The sequence below is a fragment of the Poeciliopsis prolifica genome, unplaced genomic scaffold, assembly GCF_027474105.1.
Source record: "Poeciliopsis prolifica strain line A6 unplaced genomic scaffold, Auburn_PproV2 SCAFFOLD018, whole genome shotgun sequence".
In the NCBI taxonomy this organism is placed as follows: Eukaryota; Metazoa; Chordata; class Actinopteri; order Cyprinodontiformes; family Poeciliidae; genus Poeciliopsis; species Poeciliopsis prolifica.
The window spans coordinates 8,568,847-8,586,376 of record NW_026562393.1 but is presented as its reverse complement, the minus strand read 5'-3'; the positions used below and the strand labels follow the sequence as shown (position 1 = coordinate 8,586,376).

General features: G+C 40.9%; 1 protein-coding gene across 4 annotated transcripts in view; it reads left to right on the top strand.

Annotated features, from left to right (window-relative positions):
• LOC129367939 (zinc finger MIZ domain-containing protein 1-like) overlaps window positions 1-17,530 on the top strand; it is a 113,430-nt gene that overhangs the window by 92,179 nt on the left and 3,721 nt on the right. For 2 of the 4 annotated variants that reach the window (XM_055042645.1, XM_055042647.1), the window contains 17 exons: window positions 11,649-11,784; window positions 11,923-12,037; window positions 12,125-12,342; window positions 12,427-12,628; window positions 12,849-13,124; window positions 13,208-13,390; window positions 13,471-13,548; window positions 13,635-13,803; window positions 13,899-14,040; window positions 14,326-14,536; window positions 14,857-14,962; window positions 15,058-15,218; window positions 15,307-15,374; window positions 15,474-15,542; window positions 15,637-15,881; window positions 15,962-16,125; window positions 17,138-17,404. In XM_055042645.1, the coding sequence (XP_054898620.1) occupies window positions 11,649-11,784; window positions 11,923-12,037; window positions 12,125-12,342; window positions 12,427-12,628; window positions 12,849-13,124; window positions 13,208-13,390; window positions 13,471-13,548; window positions 13,635-13,803; window positions 13,899-14,040; window positions 14,326-14,536; window positions 14,857-14,962; window positions 15,058-15,218; window positions 15,307-15,374; window positions 15,474-15,542; window positions 15,637-15,881; window positions 15,962-16,125; window positions 17,138-17,404 (2,810 nt within the window). Of the gene's footprint in view, window positions 1-3,903; window positions 3,927-7,979; window positions 8,238-11,648; window positions 11,785-11,922; window positions 12,038-12,124; window positions 12,343-12,426; window positions 12,629-12,848; window positions 13,125-13,207; window positions 13,391-13,470; window positions 13,549-13,634; window positions 13,804-13,898; window positions 14,041-14,325; window positions 14,537-14,856; window positions 14,963-15,057; window positions 15,219-15,306; window positions 15,375-15,473; window positions 15,543-15,636; window positions 15,882-15,961; window positions 16,126-17,137; window positions 17,405-17,530 lie in introns of those variants that run through there. The other 2 variants (XM_055042648.1, XM_055042646.1) reach the window with 2 other exon arrangements.

Here is a 17,530-nt window from a genome sequence, read left to right as displayed (position 1 = left end):
GGTGACTCCATCTGTGATTGGTTTTTGCCTGCAAAACGGAGAGCGCGCGGCCATGAATAATTGATGCGTATTGTGCAGTCAGCCACTGGACACGCGGTGGAAGCCGCTGCCCTGAGACACTGAGAGGGGTGGGTGGTGGAAGGGGGTCGGGGGGAGTAGGAATGTTTTAATGGAAGAGAGAAAAGGTGGGAGGGATGAAAAGAAAAAGACACTGAAAGAGAGCTTTGAAATAGCTGCTGGTTTCAGTAGTGCAGAGATTAAGGCTGCCCCGCATCGCTTTTGTTCTGCTGTTGCAGATCTGCGCTCAGAAGTGTTTTCCAGGCACATGGAGCTCCCTTTGCTCTGTATTAGTGATGAGACGTCGCTGGAGTCGGCTGGCTTTTTTTTTTTTTTTTTTTTTTTGAAACGTGGAAGGAGTGCCGAGGAGGATTGACTGCCACAGACTGAGTGAGACGAGGCTGCAAAGCAGTGAGCTGTCAAAAGGAGGAGACAACAGATAACGAGGGTGGAGGGGCGGGGGGCGTACAGGACGATCATTGACATGAGGGAAGGTGGATGTGTTTCTGCAGCAGAGGAGTGCTTCACTTTGCACCACCCCTGGAGGTTCAGAGGGAGGGTTGATTTCTGCGTTGTTGGGCGCAGGCGGGCAAATGGGGGTTGACAGCATGACGAGTGGCTTGCAGCGCCCCGCATGACGGAGGCGCAACAGCTGACTGCTGCATTTGACCCACTTACAGCTGACACAGAAGGGGTCAAAATGGCCTTGATTATCTCTGAGGGTTGCTCTGACCTACTTGAGACGGCGTTTTCCATGAGCCTCTCGGCAGTTTTGTCATGCAGTGACAGGAGCCAAGCACACACACGTTTCTCCTTGTGAAGGAATCCAATGGTTCAGCAGCAGTTTTACGCACGATCTGCGTTGTTCCATTTGCTTGTAATCGAAGGCAACTCTGGCCTTGGTTTAAATGAACTCAGCGTCTCAGCTGTTTTGCAGTGTTCTGGAAGTTTGTTCCAGATATAATGCAGCTTTTTAAAATGGAAAACTAATAGACAGAGACACACCAAATCACCATTTACCTGCCAGGAACAATTTCCAGTTTTTTTTCGCAGACTGAATTGCAGATTTAGATTTTTAATGTGTCCAGTTTTCTTATCCATACAAATTAATTTATATAAAACAAGTTTGTAGAAAAGGCACACGATTTACAGAGGCTATGATCCCATAGCAAATGACTTGCGAATTCCCAACCGCAAGTCATTTAATGCATGTCCTCTCCTCCTTCTGCCTTTCTTCCCATCAAGCAATCAAAATAGGTCACTAGTGACAGAAAATCATAACTCAATAATTCATTAAATTAGTCAACAATTAAATTGAATCGAGCAGAAAATCGCGGGACGCATGAAAGGATACAGTGCCTTGCAAAAGCTGTTCCCACGTCTTCTGCAGCCTCCAGCGGGTTTTCTTCTAGAACTGCAGTGTATCCACAAGAAAAGCATTCCTACAGTGTAATACAATCACGACAGCTTTCCACAGGTTTCTTACACATGTACTAATTTGATTGTAGGCCAAAAATGTAAATTTTTTGTCTCATCTACCCAGAGCTCTGTGAAGCAGACAGAGCTCCAGTTTGTAAACAGGTCTTCTTAATGCTTTCAACCACTCTTCCATAATGACTAGATATGGGGAGTACATGCCTGTCATCAAATTATCCATGAGCTTCTAGAGTTACCATGGGTCTCTTGGCTTCTGCTCTGATTAATGCAGTCCTTGCCCGGCCTTTCAGTCTAGGTGGGTGGCCATAACTTCTAGGTCTGAAGTTGTGCCATACTCTTTCCAATTAATTGGAACAAAGCTCTCTGAAATGTTCAAAGTTTTGTTTTATAACCAAACTCTGCTTCAAACATCTCTGCAACTTTACCCCGTCTGCCATACTTCTTGGCCTTTGTGAGGCTGTTTTTATTCCTGACGTTCTCTAACAAACCTCTGAGGCTTTCATAGAACAGCTAGATTCGCAGTAACATTTGTATTGGTGTCTTATGAAGCCATCTTTTTGCGCTGGATCTTATTATGAAATTTTAGAACAAAGGGATTTCAATTAAACTGCACACAACCCTTTTTAGGTTTTCATTTCATGAGAAAATCATCTATCCTTCCACTTCACTATTAAGCCATCTTGTTGAGCCTTTAAATAAAATCCTAAACCAATTGTGTTTTTGAATCTAAAGTAATAATGTGCAAAGGTTCAAGGGTCATCCATATCTTTATAAGGTAGTGGAGTCACCAGCCCTATGTTACCCCTGGTGAGTATTAGTCGTGTTTTGAAAATGAATTAACTCTGGTGGACAATCATTGATCATTTGTTGAATCTGTCTGGGAAACAAAAGTCTGTAATAAGAACTTTTGGAGAAGATTTGTCCAACTTGTTGGCCATTGTTGCTCTGTCAGCTTCACCTCTTCTGCTCTGCCTTGGACATTTAGTTTTCTTCCAAAGGTCAAATAGCTTTGACCTTTTTATTTTCATTTTCTCAGCAGGAAAATAGCAGTATGCAGAAATACACTGATTGCTGTTGTGATATGTACATTTGTCCAAGAAACCTTCATGCTACTGATATTAAAGAACATAAGCCACAAACAGCCACGGCCTGTGACTTGCTTACAGCTTTTATGTGATAATTCAGTGAAATAAAACATGGGAGAGATTTTGAATCCACTTATGTTGCTCACAGATCAAGTATTAAACTTTGACTGAATATGATGACTTAATAACAGAAGTATCCAAAATAAAGGCAAAAAGAAATGTATTAACCTGTGAACAAACAAGATGTGTCATATTTTTTTAATTTAAGCAGGTTGTTTCAACAGTGTTGTTTACTACATGACGTGTTTTGAAGTGAAGCCGTCAATAAATTAGAGGGAAGCATATTCCCCATTTTAACAAAACTCACTCTATATTCAGGGGCAGGATTTAATGGTCACACAAAAAGCGAGATGTTTTTAGCACCACACTGGGGCAGCAATAAAAATAAATTTAAAAAAGCAGAAATAAAGCTTTAAAACTTCAACAAATGATTATACAGTAAAGGGAGAAAGTAATGGCTAGGAGAGCCAGATATGTAAAAGCATCCAAAACATCAAAACCTTGATTTACTTGATGTGATGAAAACACTTTGTTGATTTTATTTTACATGGCAACACAAACCTTTCACTCCCACCTCTCAGTTGAGAAATTATTTTTTTTCTATTATCACTAGACAAGATTTATTATATTATTTTAAGATAAAATCTATGGGTGATCTTGTATTTGCTTAATTGTCTCAAGTTACTTGTTTCCTGAAATGTTCTTTTTAAATATTTATTTATTTATACATACAAATCAAATCTGACCAAATTTCTGTTCTTTTAGGCTAATTAGAATTACCACAATTATTTCTACAATAATGAGTGCAAGAATATGTCAGTTTAATTTTCAGTGACTTCAAAAGCAGAAGTTTGCTCATATTTCCTTAGTATTTGGCTAATTTGACACTGTTTTTGAACTATATAACTTGATGCTCCAATGTTTTGCATTTCCATCCAGAAGCTTCTGACAATACTTTGCTGGAATTCTGGCCCATTCCTCCTGATAAGATTTGAAACATTTAGTATTCCAATAATCTTATCCTGGATCAAGTTTGAATGTTCCACTTGGCGCTAGTGTTTATCTTGAGGGAGCTTTTTTATTCAGATCCTGAGCTGCTGCACATATGGACGTCTCTAATGAGCCTAGAGGGGTGCCAGGACTGGACCCGCTTCCCCAAGTGTCTTTCTTTTTTTCTCCCCGTTTCCAAACAGGCTCTGACCTGAAGCGTGCTGTGTAAAGGTCACAGGTGAATCAGCCACCAGCGTATGCAGCCGTGACACTACAGGCCCTGTCCAGCACCCCTAGGTGGGCACTACTCCGGGCACATCTGCTCTCTGCCTAATTAGAATCATGGTGGACAGGGGCTTAAGACTGGGGCTTTGTTAATGGCAGCCTGTTGCTTTGGGAAACAATCTGGCTCTTGTCAGCTGCGTCTTTGCTGGTTTGATAATCTGGTCAGAGACGTGCGTGGTTAAAAACACTCTGCGTCAGCATAGGTGGCTATTTGGGAAGGTGAAAGATTCATCCGTCACACGGTTCATAATTGACGTGATCTTGTTTGATTTTTTATGACAAAATCCATCTTAACCATGTTAAAGTTTCAATTTGGAAAACCAGTGCGGAGAATGCTTATTAATGTGATAAACTACTAAATAATTTCTCATACAGCAATGTTTTGAAATGATTGTGTTACTGTGAAGAATACCTGACAGTTATTTATCACCTCAACAAGGAGGACAAGTCACAAAAAGGCAGTGCCAAAGTAGCTGATTGCTTGCAGGGTTATTGTTTGCAAATGCATTAATGGAAAGTTGATGTAAATGAAAAAATTGTGGTAGAAACAGATGCATGGTGTAACTAAAGTAAATGAGCATCATCTTTCAAACAAAAAAAAAAGATGAGGATTGTATTTCTTTCCCTTCTTTTACAAAAAGGTACTGTTTGAGAGTATTTTCTTAGGAGGGATGTGTAATGAAAGTTTTAGAATCAGTGATTTATAACAATGCTTATCTGCCACATTTGTGCTCTTGTACTGAGAGGTAAAGATATCAGTTTGTATCCAGTCATCTTAACGAGTAAAGACATATTTGAAAGTCGGTCTGGATACGTACATCCAATAAATTCTCAAAAGGATGCAAACACATTTCAAGAGTCTGAACAATATGGGCTCTTTTTAAACAAACATAATTGTTGCATACATTAGGAGAGAATATGTTAGGAACCTGGGTTTTCTTAGGCGAGTGTTGGCTTGTGTTTAACCATAACTAAGACATGACAGTTGCAGCAATGAGATCTGCATAATTTTGTCAAATGCGTCACAAAATCCTCCAACTGGCATTCATTTAGTACTAAATAGATTTCTTTAAAGGCTTACAGTAATAATCCTTATCTGAACCCAGAGAGCCAAGATTCTCTTTGAAGATAAACATCTTATCTTCTCTCTATTGATTTTTTTGTTCAGGATTTCAGCTTTTTCACATTCACAGATCTCTATTTGCATCTCAAGCAGATTGAATGTGCTGCTTTTACAATCTGAATGTTAGTACATTTGAATGAGTGGGAAGTTAAAGAACACTGGATTTCAATAAAATCAAATCTGTGTTTTCCTTTACTTGCCTCTGCTTTATTTCCCTCCACTTGGCCCCATATGCTCATGGCTTCAGTAAAACCTTTCTGGTTTGCCTCCAGCAAATCCCCCTCACAAGCTTCTCCTCCTTGGATGGACATGGCACGACATTGTGGCCATGTGGCCAGCAGGAGGCTGTATTTAAGTCGGGGCAGCCCTGAAATGGGCCATAAAACCTAGCCAGCAAGTCTGGCTCCCCGCAAGGCAACCGATCCTAAGCACTCATTGACAGGACTCCAATATGTGGCTTCCTAGAGAGCTGCAGAGAAAATAATGCAACAAAGCATAGATGAGGTGCAGACAGGGGCAGTTGTCTGGTCTCAATAAACAGACAGTTTTATAACTGTTTATTTCAATCCACAATGCAGCTTTTTTGGCAGCTTTTGTATTGAGACCTCACAACCATAAAATCCATCTGTCCATCCATCAAAACAAATCTCTGTTGAAATACATTCTTAAAAGTTTGCATTTAAATTTAATTGATTTGGTTTATGTGTATAAAATGTATTTTAAAAATGGCAGCAAACTTGAACCAGAAAAAGTATGCAATTTGTTATGAAAAATCTCTCAAAATCCTGGCGCTGGTTTGGTATTATTCTACCATTATTTAACAAGTTCTGTAATTCTTTATAAAGAAATGCTTGATAGCTAGCCGGTGGTATCCATGTCAGCCACTTATTATTATGATCCAGGACACGTAGGTGATGACTAGATTTGCAGTAGCAACTAATCATTAAAGTATTTTTTTTTATTTATTATGAAGAAACTTTAAGGACTCCATGTACTGATGTAAGTAAAAATATATATATATATATTTGACTAAAACCAAACTTGGTTGTTTTGCACAGTTTCTGTTATCAGGTATTTTAGGGGCTCCCCACACTCACTCTTAGTTTAATTGACTTTGGCCTGCAAGAGCCTTGCGTCCATTCATCCCCTTTTTGGGCAGAGAAGAAGAAAGGAGGAGGAATAGAATGTGAATAGAGGCAGCATCAAAAACTGCAGACTGCAGCCCACTAGAGCTGCCCTTGTTAGTTTTTTCATGCTCTTTGTTCTCCTTTCAGCCCTTCTGGCTGGATGTCTTCAAACAAGCTGTTTTGGGGTCACGATTTTTGACGAGGAGCATACATCAAATATGGTGGTCTTCTTTATTAGAGTTAGGGTGGAAACATGTGTATACGTAATGCTGATAATGTGATGATTGGGTGTGCACTGTGTTTTTAACGCGGACGTTTGGTGGCCAGGTTGCCATGTGGGACGATGCCAGGTGGATTGTCCAGGGTTGACAAAGGAGCAGGTGTCTATTAGATACAGAGCAACAGGGGGGGGTGAGGGTGGCGGGTGGGGTTGGATGAGGATCATAAGAGCTTCTGGCATCTGCCTTACCTGCTGCCTCCCCTGCAGTGCAGAGCCAGTAAATGGAGAGAAAAAGAGGAGTTAGAAAAGGAAAAGGGACAAAGAGGAGCGAAGAGCAGTCTTTTAAAGGAGGCAGCAAGTGTGTGTTAGACCTTTTGTAAAGGAAGCCATTCATGCAATGTTTTTAGAGCTCTCCCATCAACTTGCTGTTGTATTCCTTATTCATTGTGGTTACGCTGATTGTAGTTTATTGTACTCTTGTGAAAAGGTTCTCACTTTAAAATGAGTGTGTTCTGTTTAGTTGCAGGAGAGAAAACTTCACAAGAGTTCAGTTTTGAGTTACTTTAAGTGCAAGGTGGTCAAAGTTTCCAGTAATTCTTTTTTAGATGAACATCACTGAAATAAGAACCCTACTGCAACTGTTGCCTTGTCGTTGACTTTGATTCAAGATCTGCGCAATGCAAATTTAATAATCTAAAAAAATGTATACTAAAGCTTTCATGTAAAAAATAGATTCAAGACTGCAAAGAGTCTGAAGCAGATCCTGTGTGAAGAGACTCATTGTTTGTACTACTGTTATCTCTGGAATTTCAAGGAAACTAAACTTTCATTAACTATCAAGTGAGAAGTCACTCTAACCTTTTATTTTGCATTGTTGTTCATTTGAATCTCACCTTAGATTGAGGACTTCTCTGAAGATGTTCATGTCTTATCAAAATTTTAATTTAGGTCTATGCCAAGTAACTCTATTCCTAAACCATGAGTTTCCTCCATGTTTTATTTTCCTGGTTCAATACATCTTAATCACATAAATGGCTCATTGAGAGGCCTCTTCATTCCAAGCAGCATTGAAATAGAAACCACACTGAAACCTTTAGTCCTTCTCAAATAATTAATTTTTAACTAAGTTCATCAAGTACTTTGGAAGTACTTTTTAGCATAAAGTCACTGGTTTAACTTCAAAGAAATCCCATGACAATGTAAATCTAATAAATAGTCCAGATTTCTGTTTTGGATCCAGAAGTATTCTGGTTGCCCCAGTCCTCCAAACACTGATGGGCAGTCACAAGTGAGTAAGCTTTGGATGCATGTAGACAGTCATGCGGCAAGCCAAAGCAAAGTACTTGACAATGGTAATGTGTGTGGGGGGTCGGGGTGTACATTATCATTGGACAGAGCATTGAACAACTGTCAGAGATGCAGTCGATGTCATTTGTCATGTCTCCCCGGGGCTTTATGACAGGGTTGGAAGCTGGAGGCCAAGCGGCTGAACCACCCATCTAGTCCCAGCAGATGTGTTTACCGCCATTCGCCATGGTTGACCATCAGGCAGCGGCAGCTGAGCACCAGAATATCAATACGGTTCAGACTCTGCCATTTCCCCTGGGACTATCTACTAAGGAAATAGGGCTGTCCCTTTTCTCTTTACTGAAAGAGGGATAGAAAGTCTTTGCCACCAAGGAAACCAATAAAAACATGACAGAACACTAGTTTGAATCTGTTCAGATTGACATTTGGAAACCCAACACCTGAGGCGATTTTCTTTATTTTTTTTTCTCCAGTTTTGGCTGCAGGAGGGAGACAGACATGTCCATTGAAGGGCCATCTGTGGGGTGGCATGGAAAATAGAAACAGTAATCCTTTTGTGTCCATCATCCAGAGAGTTGTTTTTGTAAGAGAGATGAGGCGGGGTTGGAGTGTAAGGAATAAATGATTGTGTGTTTCTCCTCTTGTTATATGATACCTGAAGTTAATCCTCCAGGTGAATGACAGAGGTGTACATTCAAACAAACTGGTACTTAGTTGAGGTGGTAACTGAGCTGAGTTAAGTCTTTTATCCAACAGTAGAGCCGAATAATTCTTCTTTAAGTGGTAAAGTGTTCAGTCCATTTGTAGACATGTCTTTCTTCTGCTTATTCTTGCCTGGAGCTCTCAGTGTTGGTTGTGTAAGTGGCCAGAAAGCCTCATGTCAGTAGCTCTGGATCAGTTCACTCTTAAGAAATAAAATTTCATCCCATTCAACTTCCATTTTATACCTGTAAATAAAACATTTCATTCCCAACTACTGTTCTCGTGGTGGTCAGAAAAACATTTAAATCTAATTTAACTAAGTGGTACTAATTAATATTTGGGCCAGCTGATTCTTAAGAAATCTAACAGATTATGGCCACAGATTATGGCCACAATTATCAGCACTCCGGATAATTCAAGTAATATAACCACATTACAGTTGTCCAGGAGTAGATCATAGAAATGAACTCAATGTTCCCCCTGCTAGCAACAAAACAATCCATTCTCGAATAAAACCTCCCACACCAAAATGGCCAAAACTGCAAAGTTGCCAAATAGCAAGATTGTAAACACTCCATGCAAACATGATAATGAAATGAATTGGGTTGCTAGTCATTGCACCCTTTAATCCTTCTGTACTTGTACAGTTTTGGTCAGATTCACTATGATTGAATGTAATAGGAGATTATTTGGTGAAAACATTATTATAGGCCCTATTGGTTGGTTGTGTTTCTGGTCCCCCACATTTGAGTTGAATTGTATGAAATATGGCACATTATGATTCCAGGTCAAACCAAAATAACTGAGCAGTTTTTGTTTGTGAAAACATTTATTTGATTAATTATTGGTTGTTAAAGTTTGATTGAAAGATTTGACATGAGTGCTACAAATTAATGCCCACTGCAGAATGTTTTTTTTTCACTGAACACGACTTTACCATTTATCAATAGGTCATAAAATACTGAACTACAGTATAAATCAAAATTTACATTCCATGATGTAGGTACATGGATAATATGTAGGTATGAAATTATGGTTTAAATTGACCCCGAGCCGATAAATTCAGAAGATGTGTTTATCAACATGAAGAAGTACAAGTTACCTCTTGTTGGAAGTGAATAATGGGACCTAATTGAGCTGTAACATGCTGGCTGGTTGCCAGGCTGTTGAACTGAAAAACTCTCCCCATCAGATGGAGCTCTACTGAGAGGGAGATTGCTGTTAAAACCCTGTTGGACATTCTCACACAGACATGTATTAATCTATAAGCCACCCTTAGATCAGGTTGCATTTAATTGATGGGAAGTTGCATTTACCTGCAAGTGTGATGTGTTTGGTTTAACTGCACCTGAGCGGCCTTTTCTGTCAGCTAGAGCGCAGACGTGTTAAAGTCGGATCAATTCTCCAGAGAAGCTGCACAGCCTGTCTCCTGGCACCTGCCTCACGAAGAACAGGCAAGAGGAAAAGAGGGGAGGCAGAGGGGGAGGAGGAGGAGGAAAAACCCAGCTGCCTCTGTGCCTGAGCCCCGTGCTGCTTTTAAAGGAGCGGGAGGGAGAGGAGGGAGACTGCTGGCACCATCTGTACACGTCTTTTGTATTCCAGCCCTCGTCTTTACACAGAGTGAGGCTGGTGTGCTCAGTGTTCAAATGAAAGGATAGGAGGTGCCTTTTGGGGGCGGAGGTGGTTCCAGCGCACTTGTGTGTCGATGCAGAAACTCGGCGTCAGAGGACATCTTGTGCCCTATTTATTTGTGCACTGCACAGTGTCAGTAAAGCTCACACTGTGTTTGCAAGCAGCCATGTGTGGCCACATACCTGGGTTGCCAGGTTTGTGAAGGGAGTCAGTGCCTTTTGTTTGCTCAGCCCTCCTATCAACCCCATTAGCCTGGTGTCTCCTCTGTCAGCAACTCACTGAAGTTTGTTTTTTTTTATTGTGAAGGTAGGATGTGCAAGGCAGACCATGTATGTATGTTGCAATGTAGATGCAAGGACAGCCTGAACTCTCTGCTGTCACCCTGAAGTGAGTTTTTATTATTATTATTGCATGAACTGCAGCTAAAGTCACTCACCCATCCACCCCTCCAGGCCCTGAAGTGGTGTGAAGCATAAGGAGAGGTTGCTACCTTCCTCTTAGATTGAATCCACTTCCCCTTTTCGTTTCTGCCGCTTCAGACATAAAATCAGAGGGAGTAAGGAGGAAAAGTGAGTGCTTTGTACACAAACATTCACTGCAGAAGAAAAGCATATGATGACCCAACAGACTGTTGGCTGTCAAACTGTGTGGTGGGTGGATAAGGGTGGAAGAAACAGAGTTAGGGTGAACTCTAGTGGCTACAAGGAATAATTACAGCCATGATTTATTTTACTTCCCTCTATAAATTAGGTCTACAGTTATGTTTTTTTTTTTACTGTTGGAGAGATTTGGTTTAAAAAGTATTAAGTATGTGAATAGAAGTTTGTAGAATATATTTTTGTTGCTAATTGTGATAATACATTCAGTCAGCAGATCTTTATATTGCTACAATTATACTTACAATTTATAACGTAAAATATCAACACCCATTGAGCTGTCTTACATCTAATATTACAACCACAAATGTCTGTGAACTTTATTTGGCTTTTAAGTGACAGAATAACATAAAATTGGGAAAATTATACAAAGATTTTTTTTCTACAAATAAAAGTCTCATAAGTTTGATGTGTATTTTGTATCCCACTCGCTTATCTGTAATCACATCATTTGTAATTACTTATTGAATTAACTTTATTTTTTATTTGGCCGATAGAAATTTTACAACAAATATGTTAAAATATTTTGTGTTTTAACACAAATTTTGGATTTGTGTTAAATAGTTAAATAGTGTCATAGTGTTTTAGGCAGTTGATGGTCAGCTATATTTGCCCAGCGTTGTAGTTTCTTTCTCTCATAAAACTATGATCCATCATTGAATTTCATTGGTGCTCAGCTGTTCATTGAGGTAAATAACATTCTAATAGTTTAAACACTAAGAAACTGCTCATTAGAAACATAATTTTAGTTTATGCAGGAGTTACTCACTAATATGTCTGATATATAATTTTGCTTTTAGCTCTTTGTCGTGTTTTTTTTTTTGGTTGCTTTTTTTATTTTCACCCTGTCCTACATATTTGGTTCTTATGTAAGGAACCTGACTGGAAGGTGTGTTTCCCATAGTGGAAAATATTATCATGTGCTGACCAGAGCTGTCAAATTCTCTTCTTCTGCTCTCTCTCCAGCTCTGTTGTCTTCGTGGTGTGAGGAACTGGGACGGCTCCTCCTCCTCCGTCATCAGAAGAACAGGCAGAACGAGCCACCGGGAAAAGTGCCCATGCAGCCCCCGATGAGCTCCATGAAACCAGGCCTCTCGCATGGGTCCGTGTCACTTTGCTGTTACCATTGACACACTATATGCATTAATGTTGTGTCAGCTGACAGACCATACTGGTTGAGAAATTACTACTATCCGTACGGATTCAACATAAATGATGTGTTTGTGTTGCCCCACTGTAGAGATGGTTCTTTCCCCTACGACTCAGTTCCCTGGCAGCAAAACACCAATCAGCCTCCGGGTTCGGTGTCTGTGGTGACCACCGTCTGGGGGGTGACCAACACGTCACAGAGCCAGGTAATATTCTGTCCCTGCAAGAAGTACTGTTTGAGTTAGATCTCATCTCATGTTATCAAAACCTGAGTTTATGTCGTTTTCCAACAGGTGTTAGGGAATCCCATGGCCAACAACAATAATCCCATGAATCCTGGGGCTAACCCTTTGACCTCAGGGATGTCTGGTAGCAATCCAGTTATGAACTCTCCTCAGTTCACTGGCCCACAGCAGCAGTTCCCCAACAAAGGCAACTCAAACCAAGGTTACATGCAGCAGGGTATGTATGGACGACCCAACTACCCTGGAGGTGGAGGTTACGGTGGCAAGTAAGTGAACTCTGGACTTTTTACATTGTAGTATTTAGAAAATGGAGCTTGTAGTAACTTTTATCATGTTGTTTCTTGGCAAAGTTACCCAGGAGGACCAAATGCTGGACCAGGTGGGATAGGCATCCCTCCGAACTCTCGTCCTCCGTCGGATTTTACCCAACCTGCTGCTGCCGCTGCAGCCGCCGCTGTTGCCGCAGCAGCTGCAACCGCAACTGCCACCGCTACAGCAACTGTCGCAGCCCTGCAGGAGACTCAGAACAAGGACATGAACCAGTACGGACCGGTAAGACAAAGTTTGCTGCTTGGAGCAAGAATAAAACTCTTCGATTTACATTCAAATCAGTTGTCTTTTTAATCGTAATCATCTTTGCATTTAAGTAAATTTCTTTTATTGCTGACTGTTTTGTCTTGCTTGTCAGAAAGTTTTGTCTTTTCCAACATATTTTTAAAAACAAACATTTACTACATCAGAGATGGTTGATTGAACAAATTTCGTTTTCCAGATGAGTTCCTCTTTCCAGATGGGACCAAACCAGGCATACAACAACCAGTTCATTAATCAGTCAGGACCCCGTGGTCCTCCATCTTTACCTGGAAACATGGGTGCAGGCATGAATGCATCAAACATTAGTGGCCCTCCAATGGGAATGAACCAACCTAGGGGCCAAGGCATGGGGCCATTTGGGGCCCATGGCCAAAGGATGCCCCAGCATGGCTACGCTGGACCCCGGCCTCAAGGCATGGGCATGCAGAGCATGAAAAGACCATACCCAGGAGAGGTGAGTCGTCTATTCAACACCCGTTCACAAAATGCTAATATTTGTTAGCATTATGTGTGCTGAGCATTTGTTGTCATCCTCAGCCAAACTATGGTGGGCAACAGTACGGACCAAACAACCAGTTTCCCAACCAGCAGGGGCAATACCCCACTCCCAATGGCTCAAGACCACTGCCGTCTCCCAGCTACCCTGGACAGAGGATGCCAGGACAGCAGCTACAAGGCCAATACCCTCCACATGGCGGTCCTGTGGGCCAGTATTATAAGGTGCTTTTTGCTAAAAATGTGATGATTAATAAACCACAACATAAAATGTTGTTTTATTCATCTGATTAATCTAATTGCAGCAAGAGCCACCATTCAATGGCCAAACAAATAACTTCTCTGGGAGTGGATATCAATATAATCAGGCTAATTTGAATGGGGTGAGTTTTTATCCCACTGTCTAATTGTATTACTTGGCCCATCTTCCAATGAATATCTAACTTAAGTTCAACTGGTTTCTGCTCAGCCTCCAAGACCGGTGGGCAACTACCCACACTCACCAGTGCCAGGTAACCCCACCCCACCAATGACTCCGGGCAGTAACATCCCTCCATACCTGTCGCCAAACCAAGATGTGAAGCCACCTTTCCCTCCAGACATCAAACCAAATATCACCGCCCTTCCTCCACCTCCAGGTCAGTTACTGAAAAATCTGAAACGAGGGAAATAAAGAATGTCCTAGAATTTTTTTATACCCTCAATGCTCTTGTCTCCTTGTCCTCGATTTTAGTCAGCCACAATGAGGAACTACGACTGACGTTTCCTGTGCGGGACGGGGTTGTGTTAGAGCCCTTCAGGCTAGAACATAACCTGGCTGTAAGCAACCACGTCTTCCACTTACGGCCCTCTGTGCACCAAACGCTCATGTGGAGGTAAAACTCGATAGAACTTTAAATTTTCATGATTTCTCTCTGTATCATGAAAGAAATCAAGAACATCACAAGATGTTCTTGTGATTTGGAGTTGCCAAATCACAAGTTAATTTTAACTTTTGCCCATCGGTATTTTACTGACTAAATCCAAATTTATTCAAAAACTAAGAAACGGACATTTTACTACTTGTTTAGTTTTCAGACAACTTTAAATTCAAGTTGAAATTTAGAAACTTGAGTGCAGGAAGCATAGAATTTTGTCTCTTAAATTCTGTTTGTTTGCAGGTCAGACCTGGAGCTGCAGTTTAAATGTTACCACCATGAAGACCGTCAGATGAACACTAACTGGCCGGCATCGGTCCAAGTCAGCGTCAATGCCACGCCACTCACAATAGAGCGAGGCGACAACAAAACATCGCACAAACCGTTGCACTTGAAACATGTGTGCCAGCCGGGAAGGAACACGATCCAGATCACAGTGACCGCCTGCTGTTGTGTGAGTAAACTGAAGTCCAAAATGAGCAGAAAAAGAAATCTAATCTAACATTTTCTGACAATAAAAAAATTAATTACATTTTATATTAGATTTGATCATTTTTATGAGTGTTTATCTCCATAATTCATGAAACTGCTTAACTAAATAAATAAACTAAATAAAAATAAAACTGCTGTGCTTTTGGCTATAAAATTTAAGTAGATAGGAACAAAGTGACAATGTGTTGAAATGAGAGAGGAGCATGAATTGACCTGCAGGCATTTATAACTCGTATACCTGGGGAGGATGTTGGTGAGTTACCACAATGTTTCCTCCCACAGTCGCACTTGTTCGTGCTGCAGCTGGTGCATAGGCCATCAGTCCGCTCCGTCCTGCAGGGTCTCCTAAAGAAGAGGCTGCTGCCTGCAGAGCACTGCATCACCAAAGGTATAATCCACTCTCCCATAAGCCACACCACAGTGTCCTAATTATAAGTGGACATTTTGCTTTAAACATTTTTCCTCCTTCTTTCCACTTTAAAGTCAAGAGGAACTTCAGCAGCGTGGCAGCGTCGACAGGGAACGCCACGCTCAACGGGGAAGATGGAGTTGAGCAAACAGCCATCAAGGTTTCTCTCAAATGTCCGATCACTTTCCGACGAATACAACTTCCAGCGAGGGGGCATGACTGCAAACATGTTCAGGTGAGATGGACGTTGTGAAAAATATCATAAGTACCTCAGAAATTTTTTAAGTATCTGATTAAAGACATGATTGTTTCCTTTGTTCCAGTGTTTTGATTTGGAATCATATCTACAACTGAACTGTGAGCGGGGAACGTGGCGATGTCCAGTATGCAAGTACGTTTACTCTCTTTAGATCCACAGTTGATTTGTTGTCCACTTCATTGTCTCTGCACTCAGATGGATGATCTCTTAATTACTCTTGTCTCTCCATAGTAAAACAGCGTTGTTAGAAGGTCTGGAAGTTGACCAGTATATGTGGGGAATACTGAATGCCATTCAAAAGTATGCAGAGTTAAAGACATTTTATTGCATAAATTACCTCTTCTCATGTTTTTTTTTATTCCCTAACCATTTGACTTCAACTGTTTTCCATCAGCTCTGAGTTTGAGGAAGTCACAATTGACCCAACATGTAGCTGGCGACCTGTGGCGATCAAATCTGACATCCACATTAAGGAGGATCCAGATGGACCACTGGCAAAGAGGTTTAAGACGATGAGTCCCAGTCAAATGACCATGCCCAACGTGATGGATATGATCGCTCAACTCGGCCCTGGACCGTCACCGTACCAGGCGATGCCCTCGGGGCAAGGTGGCAACAGTAGCGAATATGGCAGCCAAGGTAGTTGGTCTTATGCAGCCCTAGTGTGCAAAGACCATCCAAACCTATATGTGTGTTTACATTTGTTACTCTGTTTTCAGGCAACAATTACCAAGGACATGGGAACTTTGACTTCCCCCATGGCGCTCCAGGTGGTACATCAATGAATGACTTCATGCACGGTCCTCAGCTGTCTCACCCACCTGACATTCCAAGTAGCCTGATGACGCAAGACAAACCCTTGTCCCACAACATGCCTGACACAGTGAGTCCTCCAGCCGTTGTTCTTCTATTGAAAGTCCTGAATTTTTTATTTCACTTTTATTTGCATGTTCTTAATTAGGATGTCAAAATGATGTGTATTATCTGGCCTGTGTATTAAAGAAAATAAAAGAAGTCTTTCATATGCACGTCAAAGATTAGGGTGATGGCAATGAGGCTTTCAGCCTCACAAACCTGGTGCTAACCCGGAAAAAAATCATAAAAATATCGGTGGAAAAACTGGGTCAGTAGAGTTTGAGTGCATAATATTTTCCACTAACTATTAGTGATTTTGATACTATTAAACATGCAATATTTTAGTAAATTGTATTCTTTTTTCCAAAATGGATACTCTTATTACATCTTTTATTATCTTTTTAAAGACGCCAGTCTCAGGTCAGACAAATATTTTTTTATTTAAATCTCTCATTTGTGAATAATTTTGAACTCAACTATTACTAAATTAATTTGTGTGGAATTGTAATCGAACTTACAAGAAACTGTTGGTTATTTGTATGTTCAGTGCTGAACAGAGTACTGTTTTCTGTGCTTTTGTGATCTTCTATTAACTGTGCGCACAATATTTCAGACTTTTACTTTTATGTTAATTTTTATTTTGTCTAAGTTAATTTACTGTAATATACTTTAACAGTGGGAGAAGTTTTGTAGTTTGTGAAATGTCATAATTGTATCATTTGGAAATCACAAACTGTAAAGCACACCCCAAGATTAACTTATTTTTTATTCTTAATCTAGAAAATATATTTACTTTAGTGCTGAGACACTGAAAGGCTAACAAGAGACTGATCTGCTGGAAAGCGGGAGTTTCACATTACAATGAGAATTATAAGTCTCTCCTTTGCTTTGTATTTTTTGTAAGATTGGATGAAAGTGGATTGCCTTCATTTAAAATAATGATTAAGCTGGGCTAGCAATACTCCAAAATTACCTAACTAGTGTCTTGAAAGTCATATTTCTCACATATTTCTCTCATATTTCTCTCTGAATTTCTACAGATACCTCATTCTGCCGGGCCTGACCAGAGCCACGGTCCGCTGCAGCAGAGCTTACATCCATCTCCGCACCCCGGGAGCCAATCAGGGCAGCAGCTACACCACGGCGGCCCCCCTCAGCCCTCACGGCAAGCACCGCTGCCTCAGCAGCAGCAAGCACAGCAGCAACAGCCCACCGCCAACAACCATCCCCACACCGACCTGGCCTTCAACCCCTCCAGCAGTTTGGACAGCCAAGCGGGGTCGGACATGCCCGAGCCTTCGTTAGATGTGAGTTCTGGAAAACCCACAGAAACAGCACATTCCCCTTGAACCTTTACACATTTGGCTGCATTAAAAAAACCAAAAGTTAATTCATTTTATTGGGAGGTTGTGAGAAGTTTCTTCAGCTAATTC